General features: G+C 33.7%; 3 protein-coding genes across 10 annotated transcripts; 2 read left to right on the plus strand and 1 right to left on the minus strand.

The window, feature by feature from the left end:
* The first annotated feature begins 53 nt into the window (after positions 1-53).
* LOC135844749 (uncharacterized) lies at positions 54-1,794 on the plus strand. Its single transcript, XM_065363084.1, has 3 exons — positions 54-345; positions 427-666; positions 746-1,794. The coding sequence occupies exons 2-3, from the start codon at positions 456-458 to the stop codon at positions 1,063-1,065; spliced, it is 531 nt and encodes a 176-aa protein (XP_065219156.1). The 5' UTR covers positions 54-345; positions 427-455; the 3' UTR covers positions 1,066-1,794.
* Positions 1,795-1,899: 105 nt separating this feature from the next.
* On the plus strand, positions 1,900-3,544 carry LOC135844745 (THUMP domain-containing protein 1 homolog). The gene is made up of 5 exons (XM_065363079.1): positions 1,900-2,210; positions 2,284-2,448; positions 2,521-2,631; positions 2,707-2,795; positions 2,877-3,544. The coding sequence occupies exons 1-5, from the start codon at positions 2,010-2,012 to the stop codon at positions 3,370-3,372; spliced, it is 1,062 nt and encodes a 353-aa protein (XP_065219151.1). The 5' UTR covers positions 1,900-2,009; the 3' UTR covers positions 3,373-3,544.
* A 1,133-nt stretch (positions 3,545-4,677) lies between these two features.
* RhoGAP71E (Rho GTPase activating protein at 71E) lies at positions 4,678-22,594 on the minus strand. 8 transcript variants are annotated; one of them, XR_010558094.1, is made up of 13 exons: positions 22,435-22,594; positions 21,841-21,979; positions 18,866-19,018; positions 18,226-18,286; positions 17,869-18,143; positions 13,441-13,639; positions 13,197-13,341; positions 13,036-13,109; positions 12,349-12,432; positions 11,905-11,995; positions 10,528-10,708; positions 10,190-10,379; positions 7,374-7,538 (listed from the first exon to the last, which is right to left on the minus strand). XR_010558094.1 is itself a non-coding variant. In XM_065359602.1 (12 exons), exons 2-11 carry the CDS (start codon positions 21,906-21,908, stop codon positions 10,551-10,553), a joined length of 1,308 nt encoding a protein of 435 aa, XP_065215674.1. In that variant the 5' UTR covers positions 21,909-21,979; positions 22,435-22,594; the 3' UTR covers positions 7,374-7,538; positions 10,528-10,550. The 8 variants fall into 8 exon arrangements, 7 of the variants coding, with proteins under 7 accessions (XP_065215672.1, XP_065215673.1, XP_065215676.1 ...); XM_065359602.1 differs by lacking the exon at positions 10,190-10,379; XM_065359603.1 differs by lacking the exon at positions 7,374-7,538 and having other exon boundaries at positions 10,189-10,379.
* Between the last annotated feature and the right edge of the window lie 11 nt (positions 22,595-22,605).

Raw genomic sequence — 22,605 nt, forward strand, 5'->3', positions numbered from 1 at the left:
ATGCAGGTTGGGAAAAAATGATAAAAATTCTTGGCGCGTAATGTGTGAATGTTTGAAAATTGAAAATGTGATAAGAAAAATGAAAATGGTCAAGTTTTTGTTTTTGAATTGTACTTTTCATTTTAATAATGTTTTAATTTCTAAAGAAGATCAGTTCTTTTTCACATTTTCGTTTCATTTACTTCGTGTCGCGATCTAGATCTTCTGATGACTGAAAATTAGGAACATTGTTTCCATTAGAAGTCATTGAAAACTAATATGAAAGATTTTGTATGTTATCAAAAACACCATTCTTCGAGTTGAAATTTTTTTGAAAACGTGATTCTATAACTATATATTGAACAGGTAATAAATCAAGTTGATATCATTCCCTTACTTTCAATAAACTTCTTTTATTTCAACGTTATATCTGTGTTTCTGTTTCAGTCAAAATATCTCAACCTGCACGCGAAATTATGCCTGATCCCGCTGAAATCGAGACCGGTATATTTGTTTTTAACGAACTTCGTGAAATTTTCGTCATAATTAAACGATTTCTACAAAGTTTAGACGCACAAATACGCCTGTATCCTCATCATTCCATTGTTGGCTCATCGACTCGAAGCTTTGCTATGAACTTCGTGAACGCATGGCGTAAACCGCTAGAGAAAGTTCTACTGTCATTCGGTAAATATCGTTTCATAGCTAATTAAATGATCGTTTCATGGTATCTGTTGTAACTCTCCGTGTAATTCGCTTTGTTTAGAGAATACACAGTTCCAGTTGATACACGAAAAATTTTCGTCCGATGGAATCGTGCAGAATTTGTCTAAAAGAGACTTTAGCGTTGAAAATGGTATATTACTAATCACAGCGTTGATAAATCGTTTGAACAGTATTTTTGAATTCGTATCGTCAGCTTCAACTCTCGATGAAGATAATTCTGCAGATAACGTGATCGGAAGTTTCGGATTATGGCTTTGCGTTCAGATGAGACCGTTTCCTAAAATTGTTTACCCTAAAATATTGGAAGAATTTTCCGAGTCTTCGAGAGGTTTAAATGATTTGCGCCCCAAAGGATGTTAATTCAGGTTTAGGATAATGTAGACATAAGAATACCGAGGTGATTAATTTTTTCCTATTTCTGTGATTCGTGTTCGTTTCGTTGCTAGTGGTGTTGATGTTTCCGAGTTCCTTATATTTTTTTTATTGATTTATGTTCATAATGTGATTCTCGTTTTCTACTTTTGTTACGTACTCTATAGTTTTCTTTACATTAACCCAGTAATTAGGTAAGGCAGAATATATGTATAAGATGGCATTATGATTTTCAAACTGAAGAAGAAGATACATTTTTGTAACTATTGAAATGAGTTCTTTCTTTTGAGCGATGACTCTCCGCATAATGACTAGTGATAGATTACACCCAGCGATTAGGGGACCAAGACGAATTAGACATTATTTATTATGATTTTTTATTTTATTCGTCATCATTTCAAGTTGAATGATCGAGAGACTATTGAGATTGACTAAGCTACAGTTAATTCACCCTCTATAACTCTTCATTTTCCAAACCGGTGTCCGTTTGTTCTTCCTTCTTTTCGTCAGTCGCATTCAAAGTTCTCTTCCAACCTTTTTCAATCGTGATTGCTAAAAAATTTCCTTTTTGTACTACACATTTGAAGCAATTTTTATCGTAATGAATACATTCAATTTCGGTTTCCTGCACAAATTTCTAATTTTCTTTCCGGCGTTTTCTATCCATAGTTCCTTTATAAAAAAATTAAAAACGAAAAAGAGAATCCAAACTCTTGACCAATGACAATTCAATTCAATTTAAATCAACCAATAAAATCCACCAAATTTTGCGCTTCTGTACGTAAAAGTCAAAACCAGAAGTCCACAAACAACATTTCATCTTATCGATTTCTGTTTTTTCGTACGGTGCCGACTTCAACAAGTTACATTGTGCTCTAAATAAAAGTTTATAATTAGTATATATTCAAATTATTATTATTCTTGTCGACAAAATGAGTGACAATAAATTTAAACCGAAACGCAAGAAGTACTTTTCTTCGAACCTAATGATGAAGAAACGCCGAGACTTATGCTTACAGCCAGGCTTCAAAGGGTTCATTTCGACCACGAACGGTAATGAAAAACAATGTATTCGAGAATCTTACAATATTCTCAACGAATACGCGGATAAAATCTACGGAGAAGAGAATAAGGTACGTGTTTCGATTCTGTTCAAGTATCTGATGAATTTACGATTAAAAATATCGTGTTCAATGTTATATGTAGGTTGAAGAGAAAGAGAAACCGGAGTCCAGCGATGAGAAGAAGGATATCATGGACGACTTTCAAAGTGAAATTGAAAGCTTGAAGGCTCAGACTCCCAAAAGTGGCGATAGGAGATTTCAGGCAGTCGATACAGGCATCATTAATTGTATTTTCATCAAGACCAACGTAAGCTGAAAGTTCAGTTCTTCAATGGTTTGCTTAGTATTGCGTAATCACCTTTTAAAATGGTGTTTTCAGCTAGATGATCCTGTCACTTTAATGGATCTCGTCGTGAAAGATCTATCTGAGACGAAGATGGTAAAAACTCGGTTCCTGATACGTATGATTCCTGTCGAAGTCACTTGTAAAGTATGTGCCAGTTGATCTCGTGTTCCTTGGCAATTACTGATGAGTGTAATAATACAAATCATGAATTTCTTTCAGGCGTACATCGACGAGGTTAAAAAAGCTGCCGGACCATTACTCGATAAATACTTCAAGGGCGAACCTACTACGTTTTGTCTTGTGTTCAAGTACGTTGATCATTACTCGATCTTAATTCCGAATCGAATACTTCGTTACTAATTAATTCAATTTCTATCGTCTGATTACAGTCGACGCCATAATAACAACTTGGATCGTGACGTCGTCATTAAAGAGCTCGCCGATATGGTTTCCAATATTAATGAAGACCATAAAGTCAACTTGACCAGTGCTACTCTCACAATCGTTGTCGAAGTAATGAAAAACATATGCGCTCTTTCGGTAATTCGCGACTACTTCAAATACTGTAAATACAACCTTTTCACCATCTGCGGTGTGGAAACACCGACCAATGACAAAAATAAAAAATCCGACCCGGTGAAAAGCGACGACCCCAATGTCACATCTACATCTAGTGCGGTAGAGACACCTAAAAATACTACTGAAACAGAACCAGTTCCTAAAGTCGAAGCGTCTGAAAGTACTACTGAAACTGAAACAGTTCCTGAGGTTGAAACAGGCAAGCCTTCTGAACCAGATACAGAAGATGCTCAATGTAAAGGCGAACCTGCTCCTGCTAAAGCAGAAACTACAGTTCATAGTTCCACTGCGGAGGAAAAACTGTGATGATGAGAAGTGAAATTTCGTATTTTTATTATAATTCGTTTTCATTTATTATTATTATTTTTTTTGCAAACTTTCGAGTTGATTTTGTTTTTTTTTCATGATAGTTTTTTTCGTTTGACCATTTTCTTATGACCGATTTTTGTTTTTAAATGAACATTTTTTTCACTCCAAAGTTTTGTGTTTTATTTGTTACATTTTTAGTTTTTCAGGAACTCGTATTTTTATTACAATTTTGCAGCTCGTATTGATGAAATGAAACTCTGAAATCTTGGATTTGAATGAATTGTCGATAAATTGAGGGTGATGTAGTTTGTTTTAGATGTTCTTATATCGTTTAATATTGCATTCAAATTTCGAATGATCTGATCCAGATTAACTAGCGAGGCTCATTGGAGTGTTCGTCATCTTTCAGTCATTGTTTTACTTACAAAAGAATTATCTCAACTCGTACAAAAAATTTAAAACAACAAAGCTAGATCGAAAGAGCACAAAAACATGCCAACAGCCTAAATTTAAGGTGCCTGTGTGCATTTTCCGATTTTTAGTGAATTCTTGAAAATCTTCGGGTCAAAAATGAGAACAAAATCAAAATTTACCAAACTGATCCAGAAAGCTGAAATTCGACATATGCCCTGTTTTCGATCCAAAAAATCGTTTGAAAACGGTTACGATTTCTTTTGAGCAGTTCTGCTGAAGCCTCCAGCAGGTTTTTGATGCTGGAAATTTCCACAAAATATCACCAAATGAAATTGGAAAATTCTAAATTCACTCTGAAGCTTAATTTCAACATATTGAGTCGAATGGATGTGATTTCAACTCGTATTTTGGCTCTTCACTTTCATTTTGGTGAAATTTTGTGAACATTTTTAGAATCAAAAATCTGCTAGAGGCTCCAGAATCGCTCAAAACGATTCGAAACCGTTTCCAATCGATTTTACGAGTGTCGAAAATATGGTATATCCCGAATTTCCCCTTTCTATGTCACTGTGGCAAAATTTTGATTTTTTTCTCATTTTTGGCCTAAATTTGATTTTTGAAAATTCACCAAAAATCGAAAAACGCACTCTGGCACCTGAAATTTTGACTCTTGGTATTTTTTGCATGTTCTTTCGATTTCGCTTTGACCCTTCCATCTGATTCGAAATTTTTTGTTGAATTTCACTCATTTTTCTAAAGGGGGAGGGCAAATAGCCCAAATAATTCATTGGAATGCTTTCGATCAGACTTTTGTTCATTAATTTATGCTCCCTTTCTCTCACCTTCAGTCTCGATTCGTGAAATGATTACGCAAAAAATTCCAACACATTAAGCAGCATTTCAAATTTAATCCATACAATAAAATTTATAAACAAACGAAAAAAATAAAAACAAATACAGCGTAAAAATTGAAAGATAAGAATTGACGAAGTTATGAAAAAAAAACTTATCGTTAACACATCGACATATCCATTTTGAAAATTTCATATACAATCGAATAATCAATTTTCTTCTTTTAATAAAACACGTGAGAATTCTTTTACAATAAAAACCAAAAACAAAAAACCCAAGTACAAAAAAAAAAGGAAAAAGCTGTTTTTACACACCGAGTGATGAAAAAAAACTTCACATATACATTTCCTATGTACAATAAATTAATTACTAAATTTTTGTAGACTAGTCGTTGAGTATGTCTTCACACAAACACACCAAGAAAAGAAGAACCCTCATACACAAAAAAAAAATGTTTTGCTTTATTACAACACAGAATAACGAACCATTAAATGCGATACTTATTCTCAGAGAATAACAAAATATTTTGGTCAAATGGTAATTATTTTCCTATGGTTTAATCAATTTTCATAAAATGCGTTTTGCAAAAAAAAAAGAAGTTTTCCACGTGCGGTAACCTTGGTAAAAAGTACATCGACTTGTTTAATAAGCGAAAGTAAAACAGTTGTCAATTAAATAAAATTTTTAAAAAAATACCTTATCACAGTCAACGTAATTACCATTACGAACTAAGTCTACTGATATAATATTTTTTTTTACATTTTCAAACTGTTTTTTGATGAACGAAAAACAATGATAAAAATAAATGGCAGTAAAAGTAATACAATGAAAAAAAAAATAATAAGGAAACAATACATATTTGAGAATATTTACAAATCAATATTCAAAAAACCCTGCTCGAAAAGCGGAATTTCTTCGCAATCGAAAAAAAAATTGAAACGAAAAAAAAAGAGGAAGAAAAACGCGAAACCCTGATTTGATAATACACAGTAACGCGATGTCTCGAAAATCACGCCGTGTCGTATTCGAAATACGTCTCGTATTTTTTGTAACCCTGAGTCGACTTCCTTAACATCTCGAGACATCATCACAAACACATCGTAGGAAAAAAAATCATCATCGATCAGAAAAAAAACCCTATGGAAGACTGCCAAGCGCCAATACTCCGATAACTTGATCAGTCTATAAATTAGCAATATGAGGAAGGGGAGGAGAATACTGCAAAATCTGTTCGAGTCTTAAAAAATACTCAAGACGAGAGCACCATCGAGAAACCTCGGCCAGAAACGTACAAAAATTCCATCGAAAAATACAGCAGATCGAAGACATCTCAACTTGCAAAATATCTTCCCTTTAGTAATCCATCTGCTAGTGTTTTATGACTGGGTAACTCGCAAAATTATACAACATTGAATCAAAATAATGATAAAAAATGAAGAAAAAAAACACAGTGACTTAAAAAAATAATGAGATAAAAAATCTATCTTACAAGGTAATTTACAAAACATAGAAGAAAAATGTACAAAAAAAGGAGAAAAAATAGTGCTTTTTGAGAAATAAATTATGAAAAAAAAACGTCTAAACGAAACACATAAATCTCAACTTTTGAGAAGAAATTAAAAAGAAAAATTACACGAAAAACTGGGTTTTGTTCTTATATAAACACCGATCGTAAAATAAAAAGGAAAGGATATACGATATCGATAAATGCATAATAGTAATCGACGATATTGTCATCACTTCTTTGGAATGGCTCAACATGAGGTACCAGATAGGATAAAATGACAGCAGATGCAAACACAGGAGGAGCTCGATGTGAAAACAACTCGAAATGTAAACCGTCGATACATTTTAGCACGTGACAGGTGCGTGAAATTGAGGAGGGAAAATGCGCATTTGCTAATAATAAACGCGACGTTTCTAAAACATCTTTATATACGAGTGGAATGTATCGATTTTAAATCTTATTCAGTCGATTAAATTTTTTTCGCAGATCTACACGCGCGTATTTATACAAAAAAAAAAGGAAGAAAAAACTATACAGAACCCCATCGTTCAGATCTTTAGGTGCGAGGAGAAAGATAAAAAAACAAACAAGAGAAGAGAAGAGCAGTGTTGCCAATGCCATATTGAAAAATCCCGCCAGATTGATCCTAAAAAACCGCTAAAAACCGCTAAATTCCCTATAGCAAAATCGCTAGACTTCCCGCTAGATTTTCATCATTTTTTTAAAACCTCAAGTCATGTAAAAAATACAAAACTGATGAAGATTCAATTTGTTAAAATTTTAAAACTGTTCAAAAATAACTAAAAACTAAAAAACAGTGAAATCATTCAAAAATTACCAAAGAATTGATGAAATTGAGTGGATGGGTTTTACAAAAGTTCAATTTCATTGATTTTTTTTCTTCAAAACTTCAATATTTTTTAGCTGAAATGCTGAATTTGTGAGTTAAAATGGTAAAAGTGGCCATGAAGTCAAAAACGCTAGACTTCCCGCTAGCCGCTAGATTGACATTTTTTGGCGGTTTTCTATGTTCAAAATCGCTAGGAATAGCTTGAAAACCGCTAAATTGGCAACACTGGAGAAGAGAGCTACGTCAAAACGTATGAGAAAGTTATCGAAACGTGCGTTGGTAACATTTGAGAACCGAGTTCATCCATCACTGGAATAGTTTCGAGACTCGATCGACGCTGGGATTTTCGATAAAAATGCTGAAGACTTCGTAGGCTACATGACTACGTTTCCAGATTCTCGATCGATGTGGTCGATCTATCCGATCTATCGCTTCCTCGGAACGTGTTACGCCTACGTAACGATCTTTTGGTGCTTTTGGAATTCGAACGTAGGCTGCCTTTCTTCGGAAGGGATTCTGAACTGACGCTCAGATTTTCTCCTGAAACAAGTAACGGATATTGATTAGAATAATGTGCCATCGATAATGGCGAATTTATACGTAAATGTTTTAAAATTGTAATGTGATTGATTAAAAGCTATAATAAATTGTAGTGTGAGAAAAGAATTCGTTCATTTAGCAAGCTTGATTGTTATTGAATAATGATATCTGGTGTTAAGAGATATTATATTTGAGTAATATAATTATAATCAAGACTAATTTCAGAAGTATTTCCCAACTGTTCAATATAATCCGACCAAATAGACGGGGGGGGGGGGGGGTGTAGAGGTAAAAAAGAGAGATTTAACCAAACTTACAATTTATTTCATGCTTAGATCAAGCCAAAGTAACAAAGTAACAATAAGGGAACCATTTTTAAACCGACGTGATAATTTTGATTTAAACAAGACAATTCATTTAAAATTTTTGAAAATTCAAAAAAAAGTTTTGTTGTGGTGAATTTTTAACGTTTTTATACATTTTTCTTCAGGTGCGAATAATCGTCTAATTTTAACTTTTCAACAACAATTTTTGGGTCATTTTGAAACTTCCAGCAGATCTTAAAATTTTTCAAGGAATTTCAAATTTCTTTAAATGGGCCAAAAAATTGCCTGTTGGGCCAACACATCCTGTCGACTTGGAAAAATACCACTTTTTACCCTTTCAGAGGAGTTAGAAATTCTTGGAGAAAATTAAAAACTTGCTGAAGGCTCCAGAACGACTCAGAAATGGTTATTTTTGAAATGGAGAGTGTTGAACTGAGGTACTTACTTCTTGACTGATTCCCTTTTTTAAAAATTTAATTTTGACATGAATTCAAATTTTTTGAATTTTCAAAAATTGAAAACGATTCAAAAAACAAATAAAAACCAAAATTTTTTAATTCCAAATAATTGACAGAATTTTGAAATTCATAAATAATTCTTTCCACTTGGCAAGGTAAAAAAACGGTTGTCAATTATTTTTCAATTTTACAAATTTTGTGAACTTATTGGGGAGGTTGAAATTCGAAATCAGCATTTCTTAAAACTCAACGAACTCGAATTTTTCAATTTTTTGGAACTTTGAGGCTTATTGTGGGCTTTAGAGGGCTCGTTTCAAAAAATTAAGTTGAAATTCGAAATCAGCATCTTTGAAAACTCAACAAACCATAGGTCACACGATTTTTTTCAGTTTTTTTGAAATTTAGGGGCTTATTGTGGGCCTCAGAGAGCTTGTATCAAAAAAGTAAGCAGAAATTCGAAATCAGCACCCCTAAAAACTCAATAAACCATAGGTCACACGAATTTTTCAATTTTTTGGAATTTTGAGGTCCATTGTGGGCCTTAGGGGTCTTGTATCGAAAAAGTAAGTTGAAATTCGAAATCCGCATCCCCGAAAACTCAACAAACTATAGGTCACTCGAATTGTTGAATTTTTGGGGAATTTGGGGCCTTATTGTGAGCCCCAGGGGTCTTGCATCGAAAAAGTAAGTTGAAATTCGAAATTTACACCGTTAAAAACATAACAAACGATACGTCACATGATTTATAATTTTCCGCTCAAAATTTGGCTAAAATTGTGGAGGGGGTGAGGGGGAGGATTACGTTACAAGATTGAAATTTTGGAGGAAATGGCTTCCATATTTGAAAATGAAATTGTCTGCGGTGGAATTATACCTAAAGAAAAGTTTGTATGGAAGTTAGCATTTTTTAGAGTATTTTCGAAAAATTCACCCTTGAAGAAAGGGGGAGGGGGGACGAAAAAATTTCACAACCCATAGAAAAAATCAATACGGGTATCGAAATGTATGTTTTCGAGGGCACTGATTCCGATTATGAAACCAGTTTTACCCTAAAATCAAAAGGAAACTCTCTACAGCCAGTTAGAAGAAAGGAGGTTAGAGCCCGAAGTTTTGAAAAATCTAATTAAGGACGTTGAATTATAAGTTTTCTGAGATGCCGATTCTTGATCTGAATCTGATAACGGTTTACCCCGAAAATGAAAACAAACACTGCTGAAAGATGCTGAAGCCCAAAATTTCAAAAAAAGTAAACGAGCAATTTTAGGGTAACCAATCTAGTTCTAAAAATATCCAGAGCACTTTTTTCGACAACGTGAAATTTTCTCACGCAAGGTATTCAAACAAAGAATTTAAGAAGAGCAAAAATATTGATACCCTTCCTTAAACTCGGGGAAGGGAAAATGAGGAGTGAAATGACAGTGGTTCTAAAATTAATCCATAATTAGGAACCAATAAAATTTCACAATATTTTTAGAATCGTAGGTAATTCTTTTCCTCACATAGAAAACACAGTACTTACCTTTCCTCTACCTTTCTTTCCTTTATCTCTCTCCTTAAATTCAATTCAAACCTATATTTTGTTAATTCATTTCGACAATTTATAATATGTACCAAAAATTACACAAACACATACGACAATAATATAAAACAAAAACTCCTACACCAAAACGATCACGCAACCAGCAACATTTAAGCGAGCAATGAATCCAAAACCACTCGTAATGATATCAGCATTATTAACAAATTAGCAGCTTCCATGCGAGAATACCACGTGCAATATTAACCATTACGAGTGCTAAGCGGATTAAATAAAACATGCTCAACAAAACAAAAAACAAAAAAACGTAAAATCAGCGCATAAGCTAACCTTTCAATGGCTCAGACAATATAAGCTGGTAGGTACTTGTAATTATTTGTAAACTTCACACGCGATCGTCCGATCATTCCTCGTTCATCCGCAATTGGTAGTTTTTTTCACCATTTTTTTGTCTTCCAAAAAACCCCTTCATCATCGTGCAACCAATATAAACAGTGTTGTTAACCTGTCGCCGAACAAACTGTACCACAGGTCACAGGTGCGCAACGCATTGATATGTACCATAGTTCCGCCGTCTCGGTGATTTAATTATTGCATTTGCAAACCAAAAAAAAAAAACTGCTGGGCGACGGGGAACCCATTTTGTGTACTGTACAATGCACACTCACCTTGGCTCAGCCCACAACACCTTTCAAACCAACGTGGTATTTTCGCGTCGAAAACTTTCCATCGAATTGGAATTTAAGAAAGGCACATCGATAAAATTTTTCTCCTCAGCCCAAATCTGCACCGTTTTGTCCATCAGTATGCTATTTCGGCTCGCCAAAGAAGCGTTCCAATTAATAACGGCTACGCGTATACATACACACACAACATGTACAAAAAAAACAACGAAAAAAAAATATGAATCAAAAAGCTATGAGAAAAAAAAGACGTAACAATGCACACGCGCACACCAACGACAAAAAAACAGGACACTAGTCGTAGCGAGAAGCTAGTAAAAGCTAAAATAAAAGTAGTACTTGAAACAAGAAGAATAAGATCTTGAGAATAGAAAAAAAAAAATTAATCAAAAAGCGTAAGCTTCGAAGTAACGTTTGTGTGGAGTGTTTCAGTCGCAATTCATCGTCTTTAAAATGAAAAAATTGAAATTTTTTTCATGTTACAGTTTCTTTAAAAATTTTCAATATTTGTTTAAAATGCAGGTGGACTTGAGTAGAAGTTTATTAGAATTTTTCCTGAGCTTGAAGACAATTTTTCATTACTCTCGCCCTTTTTCCTCACTAGGATAAAAGCAATTCAAAATACATATCTAGAAAATAAATAAATAATGATTCACTGTAAAAAAATTTGGAAAATTTCATCTTCAGAATTTTTTTTCCATTTTTTGTATTTTTTGAGGACCCCTAGTTTTCCCCCAAAACCGATTTCTTGCAATAAAAAAATTTCAAAAATTTTTTTCGTGCCCAGAAAAATACATAAAAACAAATTGTAGAACAAAAAATTTCCTACCATCAGTCTGATTTTTTTAAAGAGGCTTTGTTTCTAAAATATTTTAGCAACAATTAAAAAATGAAAAAAAAACATGTAAAAAATTGCTTTGGAAACTTATTTATTCTCTTACTTATCATCAGGGAAAATTTTAGAGTAGTTGCAGGACCCGAAATAAAAATCGTATCTGATTTTGTTTGAATTGGTGAAAATTTGTATAAAAAAGAGACTAACTAAATCAGATCCAAAACGAACAAAGTTGCATCATTCATTCCACAAAAAGACGATCAACAGCGACCTCACACCCCACATTATCCACGATAAAAAAATTTGAAAATTTGAAAAAAAATAGTAAATAAAGAAAAGAAAAAGTGTATGACCTCCTGGAAACACGTCCAAAATGTTGTTGTTTCGTTGGAGAGAACGTGTATAGTAGTACGAAGTTGAACGTATATAGTATTAGGTAGTAGTACGTAGTAGTAGTAGTAGTAGTAGGTTATTAAAATACAATAATTAAAACATGCCTAGCGCTATAATGTACACATAACACAAACCTTCGTTACTGTTTTCATTATCTTCGTTATTATCCAATTTTAAGAACCAGTTTGTACGCCTTTTAAGTCGCTCAACTTGGCGTTCGTATACCTATGATTTTTACGAAAAGAGAAAAAAAAAATCCAAACATCAATTATTAGAAAGGTTAACTCTGCGACACAAATATTTTTCTACTCGTTGGCTGGCGAGTAAAAAAACACAGTTGTTCGTGGAGAGGATCGAATACCGAGGATAAAAGGAGTACAGGTACGTAAAATACGTCATACGTGTGAAGTAAAAAAATATAAATCCAAAACAAAAATGATAATGAGAAAACAATAAAATAAAATAACTCGCGTAAACACACAACTATCCGTGAAAAAAAAATAATACAACTCCACAAAAAAAGTATGTATAATAAAAGCTCGTCTCACCGGTGGGTTTGATATACGATTTGTACACACCTGAGGTAAACTACTGGCGCTGAAGGATGCCTCGACCATATCGTCTTTACGATCTCCGTTACCGAGCAGGGTACTTTCGCCAGTCTGCGAAAATAAATCGTTTCGTAAATTAGTATTCAAGATGGGAACGTTTGATACGCGAAAATGTTCACGAATTCAATCAGGGAGGAAGGGGGAGGGGAGGGGTGGGAAAATTATTTGAAAAATGAAACCGGACTAATCCATATTCAAGTGTGTTTCAAAAAGTTTCAAATTTCGCCTTTTTTAAAAATAATAGATCAAGTCTACAAATTTTTTCAATTTTAAAATTAAAATACAAACATCATTTTCCTACTTGAAGAAGCTTCATGGTACTCACTTCAAACTTGAATTTCTCGAAATTAAATTTCTTTTCGTTTACAATGTCACCATAAATATAATTATAATTTCAATATTCAGTGCTAAAATATGTTTTGCCAAGTTCAACGATTCCTCGATCAAAATTTCAACACCTTTTACAGATGATTAAATTTCTTGATAATTTTTCATCGACGATAAATTTTCTCTCAAATGCATACATTTTTAAATACATAATTTTTCTTATAATTTATTCACATCGATAATTTCAACGATTTCTGAAAATAACCAACTAATATAGTTCATGATTTTCTAAATTTTCTGTTCAATTTTCAGAACTTCATCACTCACCTCATATACTCCACTTCCTTCTAAACTAACCGATAGCCTAGCACAGGCGTCTAGATTCGAATCTTTGGAATCATCTAAAATAGAAAAGAAAATAACGAAATAATTATCAATCAACTATCAAAAATTTTTAAAAATAAAATGAGTACAGTTATCTTACTCACCTTTATCGTCATGTTTCATTTCATCAGCTACAGACAATTTGGCTGGTCTACCGGTGATATTTACGTAATATTCGTAATGTTTCGCGTCGAAAAAGTCGTAATCGGCGTAATGCTCGATGATGAATGTTATCAATGAAATTGCAATCTACGATAAACCACACAGAAAAAAAACAACATTAGAATGTAAATTTTACATACAAGTGATATCTCAAATTTGAGGGGAGAAAATCAATTCGGGTCTTACCTTGTAGGATTCAATATCATTCAAAGATACTTTGCTTTGATCGCCACACGAGACGAAGAAACTTGGTGCTACGCATACTCCCAATGCTGTTGCATTCATATAGGATTTCGAGTTTATCGAATTCACAGCGATTGCGGACAATGTACCGAAAATCAACGTCAGTAATTTCTGAGTTGGATCAGGAAGCGATGTGAATAAGCTGCGAAAAAAAATGATAAGATTTGAAATGAACAATCAGATTGTAAAAAATTACGAGATTTCAATGAAAAATTATAAACTTCAAACTGTTCAAAAAAATGAATCCAAAATGGGGAAAAAATCATTCGTACACAAATTTTGGTCTCATTGGCTTTTCATAACTCAAAACATAAGAATTCGCCACAGATGAGCGTTGAGAAATGATGTTGCCTTAATTTAGGCTTATTTGAGGGTATTTGAAGAACTATATGTGATATACATAAATACATATAGTCTGAAAGAGGAGGAAGAGGGGTCCGAACGACCTGAAATTTTGAAAATTAGCATTCAAGATAATTTTTGCTCATTTTTTTCAACGCTTCAACATCTCGATCCTAAAACCAGACGAAAATCAAATCCCAGAATACAACTTTGACCTCTTAAGAGCTCATTTGATGGGTTCATGTGCCCTGAAATTTTTGAAAATAGCAAAAATTCGCCCAATTTACAATACATGCATAATATTTTAGAGAATCAAATCTCAAAAAAAATATTTACTCCAAAAAGAGCTAGAAAAAGCGGCTATGTTCTCCAAAAATGTTTATAATAACAAAAACTCTCCACACTTAAAAAATGAATCGAAACAAACATCTACTTTGATTGCATTTGGAGAGAGCAAAGGGAAAATAGGTTAGGTAAATATTTCTAAAATTTTGAAAACCAATTCTCATTTTTCTTCACGAAAAAAAAAATAGAAAAGGATCAAGGATCTAGAAGAGGGAGAGGGGCTCAACCAGGTACGCATTTTGTTTTCCCCTTTCTTGAGATCCCCATTTTTAATGTAATTTTGGGCCAAAGGAATTTCCAAAAAATTCACATTTGAAGGTTGTTGACCTTCCAAGTCAGTTTTCGTATTAATTTCACCCCCCCCCCCAAATTGAGAAGAAATGAAAAAATCAATTAAAAGCTTCTTGAAGGAGACTGAATTTCATTCAGAATTCTGAAAAATTTCCAATTGAACTACCAAAAAGTAGATGGGTGTTTCTTAAATCTTCTTCAGTTCATTTCTACAGTAATTTGATAATCATTTAGAGTTGAATTACACTTCCTTGGCTTCCTTTAGTTCTGTTTACAATCGGTGACATTCAAAACAGACTCAGAAAGACAAAAACAAATAAATTCTGATGCTTTATTCAAAAAACCTAAAGTTTTTTACTTTCGGTCTTTATTTTGAAAGAGCATGCAAAAATACATTTCCAGTAAAAATTTCAGGTGCAAAATGCATTTTTCGATTTTTGATGAATTTTTTGAAAATCAAAGTAGGTAGGTATACCTACCGCAAAAAAGTGAAAAAAAATCATAATTTTACCAAATTGACCCAGAAATCTAGAATTTGGAATGCTCTTCATTTTCGAACCCCAGAGTCAATTGAAAACGATTATGAACGGTTTTGGGCCATTTTGGAGCCTGCAGCAAATTTTTAAAAATTTAAATTTCCACAAAACTCAACCTAATGCAATTAGAAAGCAAAAATTTACTTTAAACCCTAATTTCAACACGCCGTTTCAAATCGTACCGGAGATTTCAGCCATGTTCTGGAAATTTTAGTTTCCCAGAAAAGTTCACTGAAATCTTTCATTTTTTAAAAATCTGCTGGAGACTCCAGAACTGCTCAAAACGGTTCAAAACCGTTTCTCATCAGATCGGGTGATCGAAAATAAGGTGCATATCAAATTTCAGCTTTCTAAGTCATTTTTTTATAAAGTTTTGACTTTTTTGCAATTTTGACTCAAAAATTGTTTTTCAAAAAATTAACCAAAAATCAAAAAAATGCACTTTAGCTTGCTTCAGCATCTGAAATTTTGGCAGGTGATGTATTTTTGAATGATTTTTCGGTTTAGCTACGTCTGATTTGAAAAATTTTCTGCCAGTTGAAATACTTCCCCAGTAAGACTCTGACAGCATATTTTGATCTGTGTACTTCGGAAATGGTCTCAAAGATGAAAGCACAGCTCGATAACCCACCCAAAACTCACGCAACTTTCAATGGAAATTTTTTAGAATGAATTTTTAATTTTTTGAAACTTTTGGAGAGGGTAGGTAACTGTGCTACCTCAAGGGCACCTTCCTGAACAAAAAAAAAAAACAAATCTTATTTGAGTCATTGGACGCTGTGCGTCGGTTCAATTAGAAATATGTTGACGCATTGGTGATTCCGAATTCAACTCTTCCATAACTTTGTTTATTATCAATTTTTCCCCAGAGATCATAGGTTTACCTTGAAATGTAAAAAAGCAAAATAAATGAACAAAAAGTAAGCACAAAAACTGAATGAAATAATGAATGCCCTCCGAAACGTCTACCTGCTCCCCTCCCTCCATCGGAAATGTGATGACGTTAACACGATTGAAAATACATAAAGTACTCTATTACTTTAGTCATTATCAATTTTTCCCCAAAGGACTTAATTTTCACGTAAAATGCAAAAATGGTTTTAGTAGATTTGAAAAATGTACCTATTCTGAGAACATCTATTTGTGAACATGTGAGCTGCGTTTAGGGAGTAAAATCAAAAAACCAATTATACAACGAGATTCAGCGTTTCAAATCATTCCTCACGAGTAATAGAGGTTTTGACGTCATTCACGTAAACGCAAAAAATCAGTTTTTTCCCCTCGAGTAACGGTATTTTAAAACGACATTTTTCGGCCCCTTTCCCTCTATCCACAGGTTTCCCAGAAAATTGAAGTTTGTTGGGAACATTTCAACTCAAAAATGACAATAATTTACTCATCATTTTTCGAACCCATCTCAATATTTTGCGAGGGGTGGTTTGTGGGGTAAAGAGGAGTAAATTGAAAAAATGCAAGAACTTTTTCAAACGGAAATTCAGTATGGATTCATTTTGTAAATAAGTACCTATTTTTCTCGTAAAAGCCTGTTTTCAGGAAATAATATTGTGAAAATCAAAATAATATAATAGACACCTTCGATGGGAATTTTTCTCAATTTTTTCTTCAGGTGAATGTCTTTTCGATTCAGATCACTCAAAAACAATGATTTCGATAATTAAGTAGTAAATAACAAATTCATATTGGCCAACATTTAAAAAAAATTCCCCCATTTCCAAGCCATTAATCCATAAAATTTGTCGGCAACATGAAACGAAAAAAATAACAACGAACCAATTAATCGAATATTTATCAATTCATCGCCTCTTTACTCTCTTTGTTCAACCAGCAAATTAGACTGTAACTCGTTGTCTCATATACATATAAAATAGGGGGAAAAATATCTCTCGCATAATTTACTTAATCCTATTTGTACGACGATTCGTTCGCGACTGAAAAAGACGAAAAACACGCTCGAAAGTTTATTTTCGTATTTACTACGGCGGATTAATTAGTTGGAAAAATTAAAACACCGAACCATTGTTGTAATTAATTAATTTCCCGGAACATTGCCGCGTTCCTCCTCGTCTTACCCTTACTCACCGATACCTGCGTCGATCACGTCTTATATTTGTTTGTATATGTACTTTCAATCAGAGAGTAATCTCGGTCGCGTCGCTCGGTCGCGCGTAACCTAGAAAATATGATCCAAGACCTAGCCATGGTAATTCTATTGAGTCATTTGTTTTATTCCGTCTGACAATACGAAGACTACGGGACAGGTACAGGTACCTGTGTATACGTATACCTCTAGCTGCGAAAAACGTGACATTTGAGACGACCTATCGGAAGTATTACACACCTGACGAACGTGACTTAGCTATTATATTATTAATCGTTAAGATTTCCATAATTATAGAACCATCGTGACGACAAACAGGGTAAAAGTAAGACACAACGAAAGGCAGGCGGGGGTCATTTTCCCAAATACCGTACGCTTCGATTTGGCAACAATGATGACGACGACGACGACGACAACGACAACGACGATGCTAGATTTAACGAGTTTAATAACCAAAAGAGAGAAAAATCACGACGACAATGAACTCCTACATTCTTTAACAATTTCACTAAAATGTGTACAAGGTCGATACGCGAAGAAAAAATTAACCTTCGCTGGTCGTACGTATCCATTGAGAAAAAGATACACTTTAATATTTATCTGCCCAAGTCAGCGTTTAACGAAAAGTCTCCTTATTCGAGACAAGACACGATACGAGTGTTTGATTTTTGAGACGATAACAACACACAGAACACCTATAGAAACGACATAGAGGTACATACGAACAAGTTCACTTACTCGTGAATTAATTGACCTCTTTCCGTCTCATCTTCTGTTTCTTTGGCAATTCGCAGTAACTCTTTTTCGATCTCTTCGCCGAATATACCTCCTGGTATTTTACTGAGAAATTTCTTCAATACCGACGCCACCGTGTACACGGAGTAGTGTTCGATGTTCAATATGGTACCAGTTTGTAAAAAACTAATCAACTCTTTGACGCTGGCTTGGTTACCGGGTGCTCGGAATACGTCTTTTTTGAACGGTCCTTCGCGATTCAATTTAAGAATCAATATCTGTACGGAACAAGAAACAAATAGATCTTTTAAACGAATATCCTTTCGACGTATTATTCGATTTTAGGGTTAAAGATCTTACCAGCAAAGCTCCGGGAATATGATCGCCGCAAACGTGCTTTAAAGGGACGCCGAATTTCACTCTGTAAATAACAGATAAATATTAGAATCGTAAATACGAACAATTAATGTATAGTAAGGAACCATAAGTCGACAGACGAAAGAATGAGAAGGACCTCAGGCAAAAATGAATCAAAAATTGGATTTTTGAAACTAAAATTTCATTTTCCCCCATTTTTGAACTCAAAATGAAATTTTTTTGAATTTTTGACAGTTCCTTGCTATTTTATTTTCGAAAAAAGTCAAGTTTTTGAGAACGCTCAACTGAAACCAAATTTTCATTTTTGAAAGCCAATTTTACCAATTTGGAGGAAAGAGAGCGAACTACTCCCCCTCTTTCAGTCTGACTCCAATTAAGTCAAGTTTTTGAGAATTCTCAACTGACACCAAATTTTTCCATTTCGAAATCCAATTTTTTCAACTTTGGGAAAAAGAGCGAACTACTCCCTCTCTTCCAGTCTGACTCCAAATCAATTCTCAATAAAATTTCATGACACCTTTTATGATCACAGACATCGATGGCTCAATTCCTGGCCACGATCATCACTCCCGAGTACATCTAAATATATATTTCTATAATTTCAACACAATCGTAAGCTTACTTTTCTGGAATATAGTTGAAGGAAGAACCGGATGAGTGTCGGCACGAGGTCATCACACTAGAAAGAGACGCTGCACCCCTCGTCATCCTTTCACCCCATCTAATCATTTCTCGTACGGCTCCTTCGCCCTGGTCTTTTCCGTTTAATAATTTGCTGCAAAATCAAAAAAAAAGGAGAAAATCGTCAATTAGAAAATTACACACATAAAACGACTCGAAGTTTCTTCGCAACTCTCCCACGAAATTATTTTGAGTACACAACGCGAGTTATGGAAAAAAGAACAAGAAAATACCGTTAAAATAAATTTAAAATTCAAAACATTCGTTTATTATCAAACACACGTGCTTGTGTACATGAGTAATGTACAAATCAGCTGAGAAATTCTAAGAGTTTCGAAGAATTTTAGGAAATATCGGTGGCCGAGTATTTCTTACATCTTCGATAGATTTTTGAATTTTGAATTGATAAGGAGAGGGATGGGAGGGGGGCTCATCTTAAAAAATTTCCTGTATTTAAAAAAGTCTCTTGAATTCTATTTTATCGTTGAAAAATTTATTCTGACAAAGGAACTTTTCCAGGTGCCTACTTCGATTTTCGGAAAGAGCACAGTTCGAAACCCCGTGACTATAATTTCAGCTGCCCAAATAAACTTCATTTTTGGATTTTTAGCGAATTTTTGGAAATTCAAAATTGACCATTTTCAGCGATTTAGCTTTGAAAATTATTTCTGGAATTAAAATCAACTCTACCAAGCGCTATTTCCAGCTAATCTGAAGCTTCAGAAGCGTGGAAATTAATTTAGGCAGCTAAAAATCGGTTTGTGGCTTATTCTTGACCTACTCAACGAGTTTGTCCCCCATTTAGTTCAATTTCAAGATCGACTCCTCAAGTTTGATTTTCTTGACCAATGACTAGCATAAAAAAATAGGTGGAAAATCAAAAAAATCTGAATGTTTTCGTTCGTATGAAATTTTTGAAATTTGGACGAATGGCTGCATTTTTTCTGAACGTGGCCCTCCGAATTCAAATTTCAGTAATTTCACCATATCCTGCCATGTTGGAGTCTTCTCCAAGTATCTATCATTAAAAACATGCTGGTCAAAAAATCGAACAAAATCTAGATAAACTCGTTGAATAGGTCGAAAATGAACCACAATTTGATTTTCAGCTGCCAAAATCTACTTTTACGCTTTCTGTACAAATTTTAAAAATTTTTGAAAAAATCGAAAATCACTCCGGAGGTTTTAGAATGATCGTAGATAGAGAAATTCGATTTGGGAAGTTGATATTAGTAACAGGAGTAGGCGGTTTTTACAATTTCTACGAGAACAATGTCTTTTTTAAACAGCAAATTGCCGAAAATGATCACACGTAAATTTTTAAACATTTTTCCAAAACTCAAAAAATCAATTTAGGCAGCTGAACTTTTAGTCATGAGGGTTTCAGACTCTGCTGTATCCAAAAATCGTAGTCTTCTCGAAAAATTATTCACACATTTTCAATTTTTTTTTTTGTTCAATTTTGATTTAAAATTTTCTTTGAAATATTGTTCTTTTTTTAAAAATAAATAACATTTCCATTCGGGCATCAAAAATTTAATTTTTAAACGAAAATAATAAATAACATACCCCATAGTATTGCTTTTTTTTCAGTAGATTATTTTCGAATTATTCTAGATCGTGCGGCAGTAGGAATCCAGTCGATAAGGTCAACACCCCAAGTTCAACTCAAAAAATAAACTTTTCTGAGCAATTTAATCGCGAAAATTGTAAACAAATTTCGCAGAATTTTAAAAACACGATTTGGCCGCTATCCAAAATCCTCACCGGTCAATTTCTCGATACAAGCAACGAAATATTTAACCAAACACACTATAGGACTGGAGGAGTTTACAATTTAAAACACATCACTTCGAAATTCTTTGACTATGAAGATCACAATGGACCGCCAGTTGATGGGTATCAGGTTTAAAAAGTGTTTTTCAAAATAAAAAAATGAAAATTATGCGCGCATGCGTGAAAAGTTTGCTCGTTTTCAAAAAATTTCCAATATTTTGGTGAATTGAAGAGCTGAAAAATTCAACTGACCGAATCGAATCGTTGAACGTATGACATTACGAATAAGTTAAATACACGAATGGTATTAATCTGCGATTTCCAATATTTACTAAAGAAATTAATCATAATCGTAAGTACCGTTCCACGGCGCCTCTTAATCAATGACGTAATTACTCTAGACAATTAAAATGAGTCACTTGAAAACGTGCACGATAGGTAGAAATTATACCTATTCGAATTTTCACCTAAATATCGTCGATTGAAAATCAACCGGAATCATACCGGAATACCGGGCCACCGGCAGTAATCATCGACATGACACCGTTAATTTAGTATTCTTTGTACGAAGCACGATTTACAACTGTACTCTAATCGCCACACCGATGCAAAAGGTGTCGAATGCGATAACAACGGCGGTACGATAAGCTTTGAAAAAACATTACAAACGATCCGATCCGATAAGACCATTCCTTTCTAAATGATCTCCTAGTACGTGTAATAGTTCAAAAGGACGACGAGTCGATGATAAGTCTCGTAGGAAGGAAATTCCGATGAAAAGTCATCAAAGTAAACATAAACGTACTTCGTGTAGAGGAGTAAACTGACGAAATATTGATACAATTTATCTAACCCGAACATATTATTTGTATTAGAAAAATTCTGAACATACGAAAGCTCTGAAAAACACCACCACGGATATAGAATGCGATAAAATGACTGGAGGAAAATAACACAAGCTTAACGATAACAATGAAGAAATTCAAAAACATTTACTCAATGACGTCGCGTTTAGTATTTGCAATCGTATGAGAAATTATACACGAAGGCGAGATTTTTCTTATAAATGCTTCAACGAAGCCGTTACAAATTAACCATAACGGAATGCGTGGTGTAAAAATTTCAAACATTTATACTCACTTTATGACAATTATATATATCTTCAACAATATAAGAAGCCATGCTGGATAAATGTAACCAAATGGCATCAACTGTGTGACACACAGCAAGCCGTGAATGTTTTATGCTGCAGAGCTGAGTATTCTTCTAACATTCTAAACTGTAACAGAATATCGTTAATTAGTTGTAGTTGGAATAGTAGTATCCATATGCTAATTAATAAACTAGGTATTTTCAAGATCAAGGTTGAAGGATTCGATGATTTTGAAGCAATAACAACCGAGTTGATACGATTTTCAAATAATTACAAGCAGTTTTAGCCTCTAACCTACTTTGCAACGAAGTGTTTACATTTTGAATTCAACGTACACTTAATCACCGGAATACGTAATTTTACGAGTGAAAAGTGAATAAAGGGATGGATAGTTCGATAGGATTACTTTAAAGATCAAAATTACTGAAATATGTAGATCATTTTCGAAAGTAAATCTTGGATTTTATATTTAACCTGGGCGTGCCATTACGATTTTGTAAACGCAAACCGGCAGCATATCAACGAAATGTTTGCTTCGCGAGGAATGAGATGTGAAATAGTTGAGCGTATGAATTACTTACTCTAGTTATTAATGAATTAAATGTTTGAACACGGTGTTAAACGAATATTGCAACATTTATCACATAATTACCAAACATACACAACACGACATACTGCGAATGTTTAATTATAAACAAAACAAAGCCAATTTTCATTTACGGATTTTTACCAAAAATTAGGGTACTGAAATA

This window comes from Planococcus citri, chromosome 4 (assembly GCF_950023065.1).
Source record: "Planococcus citri chromosome 4, ihPlaCitr1.1, whole genome shotgun sequence".
Taxonomy (NCBI): domain Eukaryota; kingdom Metazoa; phylum Arthropoda; class Insecta; order Hemiptera; family Pseudococcidae; genus Planococcus; species Planococcus citri.